A 15728-nucleotide genomic window follows, 5' to 3' on the forward strand; every position below is an offset into this window, starting at 1 on the left:
TCCCCTCTATCTCAGATCAGCTGTAGCTGCAGGAGAGCCATCTTTATAGCCTTTGTGGGGGGGGGGTTGCTTGTCCCCTTTCAAAGATGAAGGGGGCCATGTTATTGCTTGGCATAAACCTTCTGCTGTATGGCGGATCTGCTTCTCTGCTGGTACTAGGTGAGTGACTCAGGCTGCAACCAAGGGACCCCTGACTGTGAAGTCCAGTCGGGGGAAGACTCTGGCGCTCATCTCGCTCTATAGGCCGAGGGAGCTGGCGTTTGTCCGCAGACAGCTTCTGGGTCATGTGGCCAGCATGACTAAGCCGCTCCTGGCGAAACCAGAGCAGCGCACGGAAACACTGTTTACATTCCCGCTGGAGCGGTACCTATTTATCTACGTGCACTTTGATGTGCTTTCGAATTGCTAGGTGGGCAGGAACAACCATACTTAGGATTGCTTAAGAGTTTCCTTCCATACTGTATTTGCAGTGGGGCGGTATGTGATTTATATACATCAACTTGGAAATAAGCACCATAATAATAATAATAATAATAATAATAATAATAATAATAATATTTATACCCCGCCAATCTGGCTGGGTTTCCCCAGCCACTCTGGGCGGCTTCCAACAAAACATTAAAATACAGAAATCCACCAGACATTAAAAGCTTCCCTAAACAGGGCTGCCTTAAGATGCCTTCTAAAGGTCTGGTAATTGTTGTTCTCTTTGACCTCTGGTGGGAGTGCATTCCACAGGGTGGGTGCCACTACCGAGAAGGCCCTCTGCCTGGTTCCCTGTTCCACTGGGTATGCTTAACAGACCAAGAAATCAATTCTAGGATTGTAATCTTTTACTTACTCTTAAACTTACTATAAAGGCATCCCAGACCAACCAGGAAGCATTTTTTTTAAAGAGGCAACTATTCATAATACAAACATTAATAAGGACTGCAGGTGCTATCTTAGGAAGAGGCATTCATGCACACAATTGTTTTTAAGGTGACACTAGTTGTGATATAAGCACAGGCTGTCGACTACAAGCAAAGTGTAGACTGCACCCCTTTATTAAGATATCCTTAATGGACGGCAGCTCTAATTTGAACTTGGAGTGATTTTTTGTTTGTTTAATGCAGAGCTAGGTTTTCAATTTCCCCCCTCTTACTTTTCTGGTAAAAGTCCTGTGATTTTATAAGCCGCATCGGGTGGAAATTCCCAAGGTGGTCAAGGGGAAAAGTTATACTTGCTGAGCAGGCGCTGCTGAACTTACCTGGGGTGTGAAGTGAGTGCAGGACCAGAGGCTGAGAGCTGCCCTGGTTGGTTACTGTGGAGTCCAAGGGTCTCGGCTTCTGCACATAGCCCTTGAGCCCATACATCTGGGTTGGGGGTTGGGGAACGCTAAGTCCAGGGCGGGGCTAAAGTGGCTTTCCAGGCCTCGCTCTCTGGCCCTCTGAGCTCTCCTCTCAGGCCACTCCCCACCAGTGACTTTGTCCCCACCCCTTGGTGGGGATGCTGCATTGCCTGACTGTAATATGCCCTTGAATTCTTGATCGTGAATGTAGGGCAGAGCGGGCTGTGTGAGTGCCTGCAGACAGCTTAGTTGGTAGAGCATGGGACTCGTAGGACTGCAAATATAAAGTTTTAAGTGCATTATACAAATGTGACACTAGATGGCGATGGTGAGCGAATGGCAAATTCAATATACAGGTAGATCTATTTTATTTTTTAAAGCATTTTCACAGCATTTTTAATATACGGTATGTCTAGATTCAGCCATGCTCTCAGAGTCATGGGTTCGAGCCCCACATTGGACAAAAGATCTCTGCATTGCAGGGGGTTGGACTTGATGGCCCTCGTGGTCCCTCCCAACTCTACAATTCGATGACCCTGCCATTTATATTTTCTCTTAGAGGCAGCTGCTGGTGGAGGTGAGCTTCCCGCTCAAGCAGGCTCACTTCTTGCTGCAGAGGAGGTTGGTCTCCCCCCCCCCCTCATTGGCCAGGAGAGAACCTTTCCACATACACACACTTGTTGCCTTGTTGAGAGCCCTATCTGGGTTTGACACCTGGCAAAGCTTTTCCAGGTAGCAGGGGGGCTTTGACAGACTGGCCCAGAGGAGGAGGTACATAGAACCAGTGGTGGCCCACTGTGACTTGTTTGCATATATATATATATATATATACACACACACACACACACACACACACACACACACACACCCGCCTTTTAAGCAGGTGAATCACAAGAGGTGTCTAGAGCACTGCCTAGTCCTGTTTTGTAGGTTGCAGCTAGACCAGGCACCCCCAAACTGCGGCCCTCCAGATGTTTTGGCCTACAACTCCCATGATCCCTAGCTAGCAGGACCAATGGTCAGGGAAGATGGGAATTGTAGTCCAAAACATCTGGAGGGCCAAAGTTTGGGGATGCCTGAGCTAGACCTTCATGGAGCCTTTAAAAATGGGTACTGTGGGGGGGGGGGACAATCGGCCAGAGAGGGTGGGATACAAATTAAAAATGTATTATTATTACACCCTATGCTGTTAATAATAATAATAATAATAATAATAATAATAATAATAATAATAAATTTATTTATACCCTGCGCATCTTGGCTGGGTTTCCCCAGCCACTCTGGGCGGCTCCCAACAGAATATTAAAAACAGGATAAAACATCAGACATTAAAAACTTCCCTAAACAGGGCTGCCTTCAGATGTCTTTTAAAAGTAAGATATGTACCGGCAGTTGCTTACTTCCTTGACATCTGATGGGAGCGCGTTCCACAGGGCGGGTGCCACTACCGAGAAGGCCCTCTGCCTGTCTCCCTGTAACCTCGCAAGGAGGGAACCGCCAGAAGGCCCTCAGAGCTGGAGCTCAGTGTCTGGACTGAAGGATGGGGGTGGAGACGCTCCTTCAGGTCTACTGGGCTGTTTAGGGCTTTAACCTTGAAATGAAACCACGGGAGACTGCTGAATTATGGAAAGCAGAAGGAGCTTGTGCTCATTGGACAAAGGATGCTGGGATTCTGTCCCTGTGGGAATTTGGGGTGGGGGGCATAAGGAGGCAATACAGTTAGCTGAGAGCAGTGTAATATAGAAGCTATAACTTCCAAGCACCTTGTCCTTCTTTTCCTCAATTGCTTTCTCATCTGCCTGTATTTGTTCCTTTTCCCTCCCTCCTCCTTTACTCATTAGATTACCCTGTTTCCTTATACTACGCAGACTCCCGCCTCTCAACCGTTCTTTGGCTCCGACCTGCCTACTGCCTGTATGAACAGTGGACCAGAGAGGACCTGGATCCTAGCCAGGCCTCCCGGGAGACAGCTACCATAGAGGTGGAAGTGAAACCAGAAGGTAATGGAAGTGGTGCAAACAAAAAGATGCTCAAGAGTTTTGTTGATAAGTTGGCACATCAAAAAATTCTCCTTCCAGTGCTGTTTTGGAAAGCGCAACATCCCTGACGTACAGAAAATGTGGTGCGCCATTCCATATAATCCAGAAAGAAATTACTGGTAGTCCTTTGTTTGCCTTTCTCTGTCATTTCCACCTTCTCTGGGAAGAAGCTGTAGGGAAGGATGGGTCAGTAAATGTTGAGAACATGGACTAATACCTGAGGAGATGTGGGTTCAGATCCCCACTCCATGACGCTCACTGGCTCAACCTGATCTACCTTATCGGGTTATCGTAAGGGGGGAGAGAAATGGGTGTATTATTACTATCTCTTTCCAAATGTACATAATAAAATGACCTTTTTGGAGAGGCTTGCCATATTGCTGCTGGGGCTGGCCCTATTGTTGGGCAATTGGCAGATGCTACACTGTATATCAACATCTATCACTAAGTAAGGTCTCTGCTCCCTTCCAGAGGCGAGGTGTTGTGCGCGGAGCTCGCCTCCCGCGTCTGCAGAGAGGCGTGGTCAGCTCCCTGCACCAGCCCCTCCCCGCCGCTGCGTCATACCCCTCAGCTGGCCAATGGGGCTCACTGGGGGGCGGAGTCCAGCTCCGTTCAAACAGCTGCTGTGGCGGGGGATCTTTCTCTTTACTTCCTGCCTGCATCAGATCACCCGCCCTCCTTCTCTATAGGTGTACTTTGCTTTGACTAGTTGGTCACCTTGGTTGCCCAAGGGGCCTGGTAGGAGTTTTTTATCCATTTGGCAAATTGGCACTGGCCTCTTAGTTTTTTCGCCTACCTCATAGCAATTCGTCACAACTTTTGGTATTGGCGGTTAGGCATGCTATAACCAATAAAGTTGAGGCCTTTATTTACCCATTAACCTAAAATCGCGTGCCCTTGTGTCTTATTTATTTCACATGGGTGACGGGTCATTGAGGCACAATTTGAATCTCCTGCCTCTCTTGGGTTCTTTAAGAGAGAATAGATCAGATTGCTCTTTTTCCTTCCAGGACACAACCACACTTATAAGATTGGTCGGAGGTTCCCTATACCCTATTGTGGCCCAATGACAGAGGAGCCTTCAATCACAAAAGACCTTGCTTATGAGGTGGGGCCCACCTTAGTTTGCCTCCATGACAACTGCACGAAAGCAGTCCTTCCTGGGCGAGGGTACAGGTGAGAAGTTTATCTGGTCTCGTTGGGCAAATATCTTGTTTGCAGGGGAATGGTGTCATCTAGGTCTTGGTTGCATGCCTTGCCCTCCATGAATTTGTCTAATCCCAGTTGGTGGCCATCGCTACCTACTGAGGGAAAGAATGTACAATAAACAATGCCTATTGTATAACCTCCCTACAAACTTTGTGCAAACAAATCAGGATGAGTTACAGGTAGGTAGCTGTGTTGGTCTGACGTAGTCGAAACAAAATAAAAAAATTCCTCCCAGCAGCACCTTAGAGACCGACACGAAAGCTCATACCAATGACAAACTTAGTTGGTCGCTAATGTGCTGCTGGAAGGAATTTTTTTATTTTGAATCAGGATGAATACCTAATAAACAGGTCACCCGGAAGCAACCACTATCTACCCTGCTCAGAGTTCCTCAGGAGAAAGAGAAGGATAATAATCTGAAAAACCTCTCGGGGGACAGTGGGCTTTATGTGTGTGTCCCATAAAGCATTAATCACGTCATGCCCAAATCTGTTTTTCTTGCCCTTCCCACTTTGGACAGTGTTCGGTACCTTCTCTACAATCAAGTCCAGACCCTCCTTGCTGCAACCAACTGGTCCCGGCCTTTCCACACACGAGGTGACATGCGGGGCAGAGTGGTGGTGGTACAAGGGGAGCTACAGCTTTCAGGCATCTGGGTAGTCCAGGTCCAAGATTTATAGAGGGAGGGAGGGGAGATAGAGGACTGGAGAGAGGCTTCCTTCCTCTAGGAGAATGGTGGGGAAACCTGTGATCCTCCAGAAATACTGCTGAAGAGTATCATTTCCCATCATCCCTGACCATTGGCTGTGTTAGCTGGGGATGATGGAACATGACCCCTGTGCATATTATGGGCTAACTACATATACCAAGTGGACGTGGGTGGCGCTGTGGGTTAAACCACTGAGCCTAGGGCTTGCCGATCACAAGGTTGGCGGTTCAAATCCCCGCAACGGGGTGAGCTCCCGTTGCTCGGTCCCCTCTCCTGCCCACCTAGCAGTTCAAAAGCACATCAAGTGCAAGTAGATAAATAGGTACCACTCCAGTGGGAAGGTAAACGGCATTTCCGTGGGCTGCTCTGGTTCGCCAGAAGCAGCTTTGTCATGCTGGCCACATGACCTGGAAGCTGTACGCCGGCTCCCTTGGCCAATAACGCGAGATGAGCGCCGTAACCCCAGAGTCGTCTGACTGGACCTGATGGTCAGGGGTCTCTTTACCTTTACCTTTACATATATGAAATGTGTCTCATCTCTTTTCCCTTTCCTTCCATGGTAGGTCTACCCATCAGTTTCCGTTCCATAGATGTTGCATTCGGAGGCCTCTCAGGAGGGCTGGTGGCTGTCATAGTCGTGCTAAGCATCACCGTGTTCCTACTTTTGGGGGCTGCTTGGTTAATCGTGCCAGGGTGGCAGCAGTGATCTTCCCTAACTTTGTGAACTGGAAGCACTTAATGACGGAATCCTGGCCCAGTGTAGGATTCCAAGACCTGCCCACATTCCAGTGTCATCAACGTTCTTATAGCAGCCTAATAAACGTGCCTTGCCTTTCGATCTTCTAGCTCTTCTCTGGATTGAGTGTTTTTGCTGGGGGTGGCAACTCACAACTGTGCTGGGTGAGGCTGATGGAGACCAACATCATCTTGAAGTCTGAAGTAGGTCAGACTCAGGATGCAACAGCTTCACATTGTTAAACTCTCCCAGTTCCTTGGTTTCATTTCCTTTGGCAGGAGGTCTCTGGGAGCTTGTGTAGTTTTGTAATATCACGGTATAGGGATGCCTCACTGAACTTTTTGGCTGGGTGTGAAATGGACACCTTTCTGGCCACTGCTAGATCCAAAAAAAACTCCCTTGATTTATTAATAGCAGCAGGGGAGAGGCAGCCGCGCCAAATGCGACTTCCAGCAGCGAGGACCAAAAGATGGTCAAGCCAAGCATCATTTCCTGCATTCGAAAGATGCACACCATCATCCGACTCCAGCCTTGCTGTGCTGGCAGTCTGTGAAGGGTTGGTTAACCACCGTTGGGTGAGCCCTGCGATGCAGACGAACTAGGAGCTCACCCTGGGGCCTCGCAGAATCTTATGGCTGGGTGCAAGATAGTGGAGGTAAAGGTAAAGGGACCCCTGACCATTAGGTCCAGTCGTGACCGACTCTGGGGTTGCAGCGCTCATCTCGCATTATTGGCCGAGGGAGCCGGCGTATAGCTTCCAGGTCATGTGGCCAGCATGATAAAGCCACTTCTGGCGAACCAGAGCAGCACATGGAAACGCCGTTTACCTTCCCGCTGTAGCAGTTCCTATTTATCTACTTGCACTTTGATGTGCTTTCAAACTGCTAGGTTGGCAGGAGCTGGGACCGAGCAATGGGAGCTCACCCCGTCACAGGGATTCGAACCGCCTACCTTCTGATCAGCAAGCCCTAGGCTCTGTGGTTTAACCCACAGGACCCCTGGACGGTTAAGTCCCGTCAAAGGCGACTATGGGGTTGTGGTGCTCATCTCGCTTCAGGCTGAGGGAGCTGGCCTTTGTCCAAAGACAGCTTTCTGTGTCATGTGGCCAGCATGACTAAACCACTTCTGGCACAACGGAACCCTATGACGAAAGCCAGAGTACACGAAAATGCCGTTTAACTTCCAGCTACAGCGGCACCTACTTGCACAGGTGTGCTTTTGAACTGCTATGGTAGGTTGGCAGAAGCGGGGACAGAGCAACAGGAGCTTACCACCATCACTCGGATTCGAACCACCGACCTTCTGATCGGCAAGCCCAAGAGGTTCAGTGGTTTAGACCACAGCGCCACCCCCGTCCCTACGTGGTGGAAGTACTGCTTTAACAACTCCCAACAGACAACCGTACCCACCACCCCACATCAAATCTCCAGAGTGAAGTATCTTGGTGTTCCCTGATGCTGCTACTTACAGAACCACCCCGAAATCAGCACTGATTTTTATGGGTGTCGTTCACATTGCCACCCTAGAGCACAGGGAAGTTGTGGTGCATCTCACAGCTCTTCCTCTGCCACTTCCCACCAGCTGTTCATATCAGCACTATCAATTTGGCAAATTGGCAAGGCTGGGATGTCTTTATGCAGGTGTGTTTTCACACCTCGGCTGGAGAGGAATTGGGAAGAAGCTCAAGGACTCCCATGGCTGTGACGCTGGTTTGAGAAACAACACCTCAGACCATACAGTATAACAAAGTACAGGATACATAGGCGTTTTGGATAATGCTGTGTGAACACGGGTTAGAAACCCAACACTGGAGATGGTGTGAGAGCACAGTAAATGGGAGTGGGAACATAACCTGTGCCTTTTTTTTTAAAAAAAAAACCCCACTACTATTTGTTTATTTTCATAGGTACACAGGTTCCCTCCCGATGGTCACTAGTTTGTGGAAAGGACTGAAGTGCATACCATGAAATTTAGGTTTGCGCAATTAAAATGTATTAAAAGTGCTCTGTCCCCTAGTGCAACAAATCACTAAAAGAAAGAAAGAAAACACAATTTATTGGGGGTTGGGGTTGGGGGAAGGAGCCTGGTGCAACAAAGTCAGGGGTCAGCAAACTTTTTCAGCAGGGGGCCGGACCACTGTCCCTCAGACCTTGTGGGGGGCCGGACTATATTTTGAGGGGGGGGGGAATGAACAAATTCCTATGCCCCACAAATAACCCAGAGATGCATTTTAAATAAAAGGACACATTCTACTCATGTAAAAACAGGCTGATTCCCGGACCGTCCGCGGGCCAGATTTAGAAGGTGATTGGGCCGCATCTGGCCCCCGGGCCTTAGTTTGGGGACCCCTGGTCCAAGATAACATGGACCTATATATTTTGTTAGTAACTTTATAGAGATAAGTCAGTGCTAGGATACGGCTGTAAATAATAAATTATAAGCACAGTCCTTTTTTAAGCCTTTTGATTTGGTACGTGATATATGCACATCATATGATTATGTATTATATATGTGCATATATGCTGATGTGGTATATTGCAGACAATTCTCCATTTTCAATTTGCCTGAAAGACTGCACAAATTTTGACTTCTTCTAAATAGAGTTTTAAAGATAAATAGAGGACGATATGCTATGCAGTGGAAAATTGTTATTAGCGGACTCCACAGAGGGGAGGAAGGAAGTTCGAGAATTCGGAGAATTCTACACTTTTTGTTTCTATTTTATGTGTGAATGTAAAATTAAATGGCTACCAAGAAAAATTATTGAAAATTTTGACTTCTCTCTCTCCTTTTAAAAGGAATCAATTTCCCCTTGCTTTCAAAACGCAGGTGTGCATTTCTAAATCTTCATTTCTGAATAAGGGAGGCACAACATTAGAGCTAACATTTGACCCTCCAGACTGAATTCTGACAGCTGCTACTGGTGCTTCCAGCCTTTCATAAAAGGGATGCAGTGTTAGCTACAACCGTGTTGCTAAGTTGGCCTCTCCTGGGGCTTGTGTTTTGTTAGCTGTTTCTATCCCTTGTGGGGAGTTAGGATGTTTGGGGTGGGGCCTCTCATTCCGCTCCTACGTTGTTGCATTTAGTGGCAAGTGGTACCTTTGAACACCACCACGCTCTATTCCCTTTCCTTGGGCAGGTGGCCAAATAGGAGACCCCTCCTTAACCTACACTGGACGGCAGGTAAATCTTAACGCCTTTCCTTCTTGTTTGTTATGCCTTTCGAAAAGCAACCCTAGCAGAAAGAGTTCAGGTATCTACAAATCTTCTACTAGGAGGAGCTTGGTAATTTTCAGCTGGTTTCATTTTTTTTTAAAAAAATACCTCTTGAATGTTATTTGTTGGCCTCCTACTTTTTAGGCAATACATTTATTAAAATGTTTACCCATCTGAGATTCAGAAAAGGGCAGCCAAGACAATGAAGGGAAGGGCGGAACTCCCTTATGAGGAAAAGGTTGTAGCTTTAGGGATTTTTTTAGTTTAGAGAAAAGGTGAAATTAGGTGACATGATAGACAGAAGTTTGTAAAACACAGAAAACAGTGCAACTGTGGAACTCACCCCTGCAGGACAGTGATGGCTTTAAAAGAGGATTCGGCAAATTTGTGGAGGAGAAGGTTACTAGCCATTATTCTGAATATCACTTGCTGGAAACGGCAGGAGGGGGAGGGCCTCTTGTGTTTAGGTCTTGCTTGCTGGGTTTCCCACAAGCATCAGGTTGGCCACTGTGAACAGGATCATTGGCCTGATCCAGCAGCCTCTCCTTACGCTATGCCAACTTTCTGATTAAATAACTCCCAATGCATCCTTGTTAAACTCTTCAGAAGTGGCGGAATTGCAGCTCCTACCAGCCCTAGCCAGCATTGCCAAAGGTCAGGGACAATGGGAATTGTAGTCACCTCTGCTGTAAAGCATGGAATAAACCTACAGTACATGGATAGATAACATACACATTATGCAGCTTTATAATGGGGTCCTTTCATGCTTTCTGTATCGCACAGCAACGTTCCAGTTTTAAATGCAGACTGCATTTAGGTTATGTGTGTGTATGTGTTTAGAAATCCACATTGTGATTTTTCTTTTGGTAAAGTAACCTCAAGCCAGCTTGCAAACAACAACAACAACAACAACAACAACAACAACAACAACAACAACAACAGGAAAACAGTCCAAATTTCTAATTATATTAGTCAAGAGCAAGGTAAATCAGTCAGCTGGAAACCCCGGAGCCAACGGTTTACTCTGCATTGAAAGCTTGGCAGAATAAAGAGGTCTTGCTGTTTGCACCATTGTGTAGTTTGCATTCAGTGGCAGACTCCCTGAGAATGTGCACAGCATACATTTAACAGCGCTTTCCCCAAAAGAATCCGGGGAACTGTAGTTTGTTAAGGGAGCTGTTGTGTTGTCGCTCTGTGAGGGGTCTCTTAACCACTATCAGCACTCTTAACAAACTACAGTTCCCAGGATAAACTTTGGAGGAAGCCATGACTGTGACAATGGCATAAAGGTGCTTTAAATGTATGGTGCAGGTGTGAGCTACAATCCTGCAATTCTTTTTGACTGAAGGAATGGCCAAGGAGCATTCGAGGGTGGGTGGCTGAGACTTCGATCTTCTTTATCCGATATCTCTTTGCTCCCGTCAGAATAGCACCCCCCTCGCAACAAGGTCTCCGAAGTCGCCCTGCTCTGTCAAATGGCTCTTACAAGTAAAATTGTGTTTGCTTGATGATGACAGGGGAACGATCAGTAATCAAGAGAGCTGTAAACAAGGGCTTCCCTATGGACCCCGTTGACACACAAGAGAGTTTTATCCGCAGTTGCGTATCTAGGGTTGTGCCGCAGCTTTGTCAGAGGTGGCTGTGAAAGGAAAAGATTTGTTGCTCAGGGTCATCCTTGAGGGCTTGTGGGCAGCCAGGCTCAATTAGATCCTGCTGCGCTTGGACTGGGGAAGCTGTTTCAATGGCAAATGCTTGGCCATGAAACATGTCAGTGAAGAGTGCCTCTGAGAATGAGCAGAGTGCATTTCCTTAGGCCCCAAGGAACTTTGCAGGGCCTTGCAGGTCTGCAGCTAGAGTGCAGGGTTATCCAGGGTTTGCTCCTGTATTATGTGTGGAAGGTCTCCTGGGTTTGCACTGTGCCACAGGTCAGCATTTTATCTTCCTCTGCAGAGACTCCCTGGTGTGGCAGTTTGAAAATGGATCTGCACCCTCGTCTTACTTGCCTGCTGTTGCTGTTCCTGGGTGCAAGCCACGCTACCACCGACGAAGCTCCCAGCACGCCCCTTTTCTCCTCTCCTTCACCTCTCCCCACCACCTGGTCCTCCACCCCACAAACATCCCCCGAATCCACGCAAGGTCCCACATCAGACACCACCGACGCGACATCTTCGCCCAAACCTTCCCCGACGCAGCAGGACCAGGACCACAAGGAGCCCTCAGTCTCCAGCCCACAGACACAGAAACCCAGGCTTCCCCAAGAGAAGATGGAGGCTGCTCCTTTCAAGTTTCCTGAGGTCGACATTGAGGAGTCTGGCAGACGTCAGCAATGGGAGACTGCAGCTCAGGGAGTGGCCATTATGCTGATGAAACCCAAAGGTGAGGGTGCTTCTCCTGGGCTTTCAGACAGGGGAAGGGCTGTGGCTCACGGGTGGAGCATCTGCTTTGCATGCAGAAGCTCTCAGGTTCAATCCCTGGCCTCGCCAGGTAGGGCTGGAGGATGAGGCACCTTCCTATGCCTGTGTGGGGTTTTGTGGAGGGATTAAGGTAAAGGTAAAGGGACCCCTGACCTTTAGGTCCAGTGGCGGACGACTCTGGGGTTGCGACGCTCATCTAGCTTTATTGGCCAAGGGAGCCAGTGTACAGCTTCCAGGTTATGTGGCCGGCATGACTAAGCCACTTCTGGCGAACCAGAGGAGCACACGGAAACGCCGTTTACCTTCCCGCCGGAGCGGTACCTATTTATCTACTTGCACTTTGATGTGCTTTCGAACTGCTAGGTGGGCAGGAGCTGGGACCAAGCAACGGGAGCTCACCCCGTTGCAGGGATTCGAACCGCCGACCTTCTGATCGGCAAGCCCTAGGCCAGGCACCCCCAAACTTTGGACCTCCAGATGTTTTGGACTACAATTCCCATCATCCCTGACCACTGGTCCTGTTAGCTAGGGATCATGGGAGTTGTAGGCCAAAACATCTGGAGGGCCGCAGTTTGGGGATGTCTGCCCTCGGCTCTGTGGTTTAGACCACGGCGCCACCCGTGTTTTGTGGAGGGTTTCGTTGATTGCAATTCCAATCCTGGATTCTCCAGAAGGGCGCTGGGGTCGAGTCGCTCACAGACCAGTATGAAATCATGTGGCTATTGGGTGAGCCTAAGCAAGCTGGGATTTATCAGCCTCAGTTGCTATATCTGTAAAATTGGGGTTAGCATGGGCTAGACCCAGACTCAGGCCCCATCCACACTATGCATTTAAAGCAGCATCCTACCACTTTAAACAGTCATGTCTTCCTCCAATGAATCCTGGGAGCTGCAGTTTGTTCAGCATCCTGAGAGGAGACCCCTATTCCCCTCGGAGAGCTACAATTGTGTGAGTTCCCTGGGAAGAGGGATTGACTGTTCAGCCCTCTGGAAACTGTAGCACTGTAAGGGGAATAGGGGTCTCCTGACAACCCTCAGCAGCCTTAAAAAACTACAGTTCCCAGGATTCTCTGGGAGAAGCCATGACTGTTTCAGGCGGCATGATACTGCTTTAAATGTAGATGAGGCCCCGCTTGGGTGCTCAAATGTAGTCCAAATGAAGTGCATTGTCAAGAAAGTGCACAAACAAGGATACAGATTTGCATAAAAATGGCACACGCCTTCTAACTTCTATGGATAGACACAGTATTAGAAATAATTGCTATTATTTAAATAGAAATGCAATACATCTGGGTCAGTGTGTCTGGCTGTTAACCAGAAGGTTGGTAGTTTGAGCCCACCCAGGGATGGCTGTGGGCAGGGTTCCTGCATTGCAGGGGTTGGACTAGATGTCCCTGGGGGGTCCCTTTCAACTCTATGGCTCTATGAATCTCACCCTAGTAGAGAAGGTGACCTGGGTGCCTGCCTGCTCAGCCTGCTTAAAAGGTTAAGGGACCCCTTGCCATTAGGTCCAGCCGTGGCCGACTCTGGGGTTGCGGCACTCATCTCACGTTATTGGCCGAGGGAGCCGGCGTACAGCTTCCAGGTCATGTTGCCAGCATGACAAAGCCGCTTCTGGCGAACCAGAGCAGCACATGGAAATGCCGTTTGCTTTCCCGCTGTAGCGGGTATTTATCTACTTGCACTTTGATGTGCTTTCAAACCGCTAGGTTGGCAGGAGCTGGGACCAAGCAACGGGAGCTCACCCCGTCATGGGGATTTGAACTGCCGACCTTCTGACCGGCAAGCCCTAGGTTCTGTGGTTTAACCCACAGTGCCACCCGCGTCCCTTGCTGAGCCTGCTTACCGGGTGCGAATTGTTAACTGGCAATTTCAAGGCAACTTACTGTTTTCCAGTCTTAATCTTGACCTGGATGAGACAACCCTTCAAAGAGAGAAAGGGGTGGGGAACTTTCAGCTTGTGGGCCTTGTGAGACTCTGCAAGGGTCTCAGTTTGGCCCATGGGGCCATTTCCATGTCACACCCTCTTGATTGTTCCTTGACACGGGAGGCTTGCGTGGACAGTCTCCTCTATTTCATAGAAGACACCTTAGAAGGGAGGACTGCGTTTCGTAAAGTAGGAGCCATGTCCATGCTTTCCACGAAGCTCTCAGTGTGCGCCAGGGATGAAAAAGATCTTTTCATTCCAGTTTCTCTCCGTTTCTCATTTTCCCAGTCTTAAATGCAGTTTTCCACATTTTGAAGGCATTTGTGTGTGTGTTTTTAATGAAAAATCCTTACGAAAACTCTCCAGCTTTTTAGTGCAAGTTCTTTCTTTCTGAGAAACACATATTTATATGCAGCTTTGACTAACGTACGCGTTTTTGCAAAGCAATTCCCCCAGATATAATGTGTTTTGTATTTTCCCCGCCCCACTAACACCTTCATTTTCATGGATGGTACACACACACACACACACACTGCTGCAAACTTTGAGGACTGCATTACAAAATTGTGAGAAGTGTGAACTTCTGAGGACAGCTGCATTTGGGTTTGGGTTTGTGTATTGTTTCATAAAGGGAGGATTTGGTAGATTTGGCTTTAAATGCGGAGGGGACCTCTCCTCCACCCCTAGTGTGGACCACGTGACATCATTCATCTGTCTTCCACAGGGCAACCGTCAGCGCGGGAAGCCCACACCGCAGCTAGCCACGCCATGGGGCTGTTTCTCGCTGGTTGCGGCCTGCTGCTCTGCCTCTTCATCGGGGTCTATTGCGCCTACAGCCGAGGATCCAAGAAAGAACCATTTTCCCACCATCGCTTGTATGAGGACGGATTTGATGACCCTGGTAAGCGATGGGTGGTCTTTGGGAAGGAGAGTGAGTGGGACCCGGTGGGCTGGGATTGAGGAGAGCAGTGTAGGCGGCTGGACTATGCTTTTATACCAGCCGCCTGTCTGCACCGTTGAAAGGGAAAGATCAGGATGGAGAACCTGTGATTGGACTGCAGTCCCCATCATGCTTGGCTATCGGCTGTGCTGGTGGGGGCTGATGGGAGTTGGAGTCCAAGAACATCTCAAGGGCCAAAGGTTCTCCACAGCTGCAGAAGACCATCACTGGTTACCCCTGCATACCCTCCAGCATCTTGGAGACCAAAATTGGGACACTCCTTTATTTGGTCCCAAGCACTTGCACATGTGCAAGGACACGAGACTAAAATATGCTCGTTTTTTGGTCTCACAAGACCAAAAAATGAGTGTCTTCTTGTCCATCACTCTGGCACACGCCTCCAATGGGACATTCCTGGATCTAAACAGAAGCCAGGATTGGCTTCTGTAATTCTGGGATCTCCTGCTTAATTCGGAAGTGTTGTGTGGTCTGCCTATGTATTTTTTTCTTAACGTAATAGGTTACTTGAATGGTACCCTTCAGGGCAAAGATGAGCAGGGTGGGTTAATCTACAAACAATTGTCAGGTAAATAAGTAAAAGGAAACAACAAATAGACCACCAGTGACAATAACTGAGTAAGATGACGACCTGAGTAGTAAAAGCCGTGAGAAATGAAACACGTTGATGTGGGTGTCAAGTGAGCTTCCCTAGGGAGAGAATTGCCTAAATAAGGGGCCACCACTGAAGAGACCCTTTCCTCACAGTTACAGCTAGCAGGTGTTGAAAAAGATTATTATTTTTGCCAGTCAGCCAGTACCAGGCAAAACAGATTGACTCAGTGAAAAGCAACTTCAAGTGGCACCTGACATGGTCATGTGATGCAATGGGTTTATTTCTTACTCCACCCCCCCTTTTCTTCCCAGCCCTCTTCCTGGACAGCCCAAAGGATTACGACTGGTTCTTCTACGAGACTGACGGTTACGTCTACCCAACGGCCTCCCAAGCCCAGCCTCAGCCAATCCAGACCCTCTCGATCCCAGCTCTCAAGCAACCCCACCCTGCTCTCGACGGGTCGCCAGGGAAGCTGGCATCTTCCGAGGCAGGGCAAGACACCAAGCAGCCTCAGGCAAACCCTGTGAAGCTGGAGTGCCTGTCCCCAGCCAACCTGCGCACTGGGAACTTCATCTGAGGCTCTGGGCCCTTTCCAG

General features: G+C 48.6%; 2 protein-coding genes across 2 annotated transcripts; both read left to right on the forward strand.

The window, feature by feature from the left end:
• The first annotated feature begins 98 nt into the window (after positions 1-98).
• On the forward strand, positions 99-5993 carry LOC118095488 (uncharacterized). The gene is made up of 5 exons (XM_035136737.1): positions 99-159; positions 3172-3330; positions 4380-4545; positions 5099-5175; positions 5851-5993. The coding sequence occupies exons 1-5, from the start codon at positions 99-101 to the stop codon at positions 5991-5993; spliced, it is 606 nt and encodes a 201-aa protein (XP_034992628.1).
• A 3107-nt stretch (positions 5994-9100) lies between these two features.
• Positions 9101-15709, forward strand: GFY (golgi associated olfactory signaling regulator). Its single transcript, XM_035137268.2, has 4 exons — positions 9101-9206; positions 11190-11615; positions 14304-14480; positions 15444-15709. Exons 2-4 carry the CDS (start codon positions 11216-11218, stop codon positions 15707-15709), a joined length of 843 nt encoding a protein of 280 aa, XP_034993159.2. The 5' UTR covers positions 9101-9206; positions 11190-11215.
• The last annotated feature ends 19 nt before the right edge of the window (positions 15710-15728 follow it).

This window comes from Zootoca vivipara, chromosome 13 (assembly GCF_963506605.1).
Source record: "Zootoca vivipara chromosome 13, rZooViv1.1, whole genome shotgun sequence".
Taxonomy (NCBI): Eukaryota; Metazoa; Chordata; class Lepidosauria; order Squamata; family Lacertidae; genus Zootoca; species Zootoca vivipara.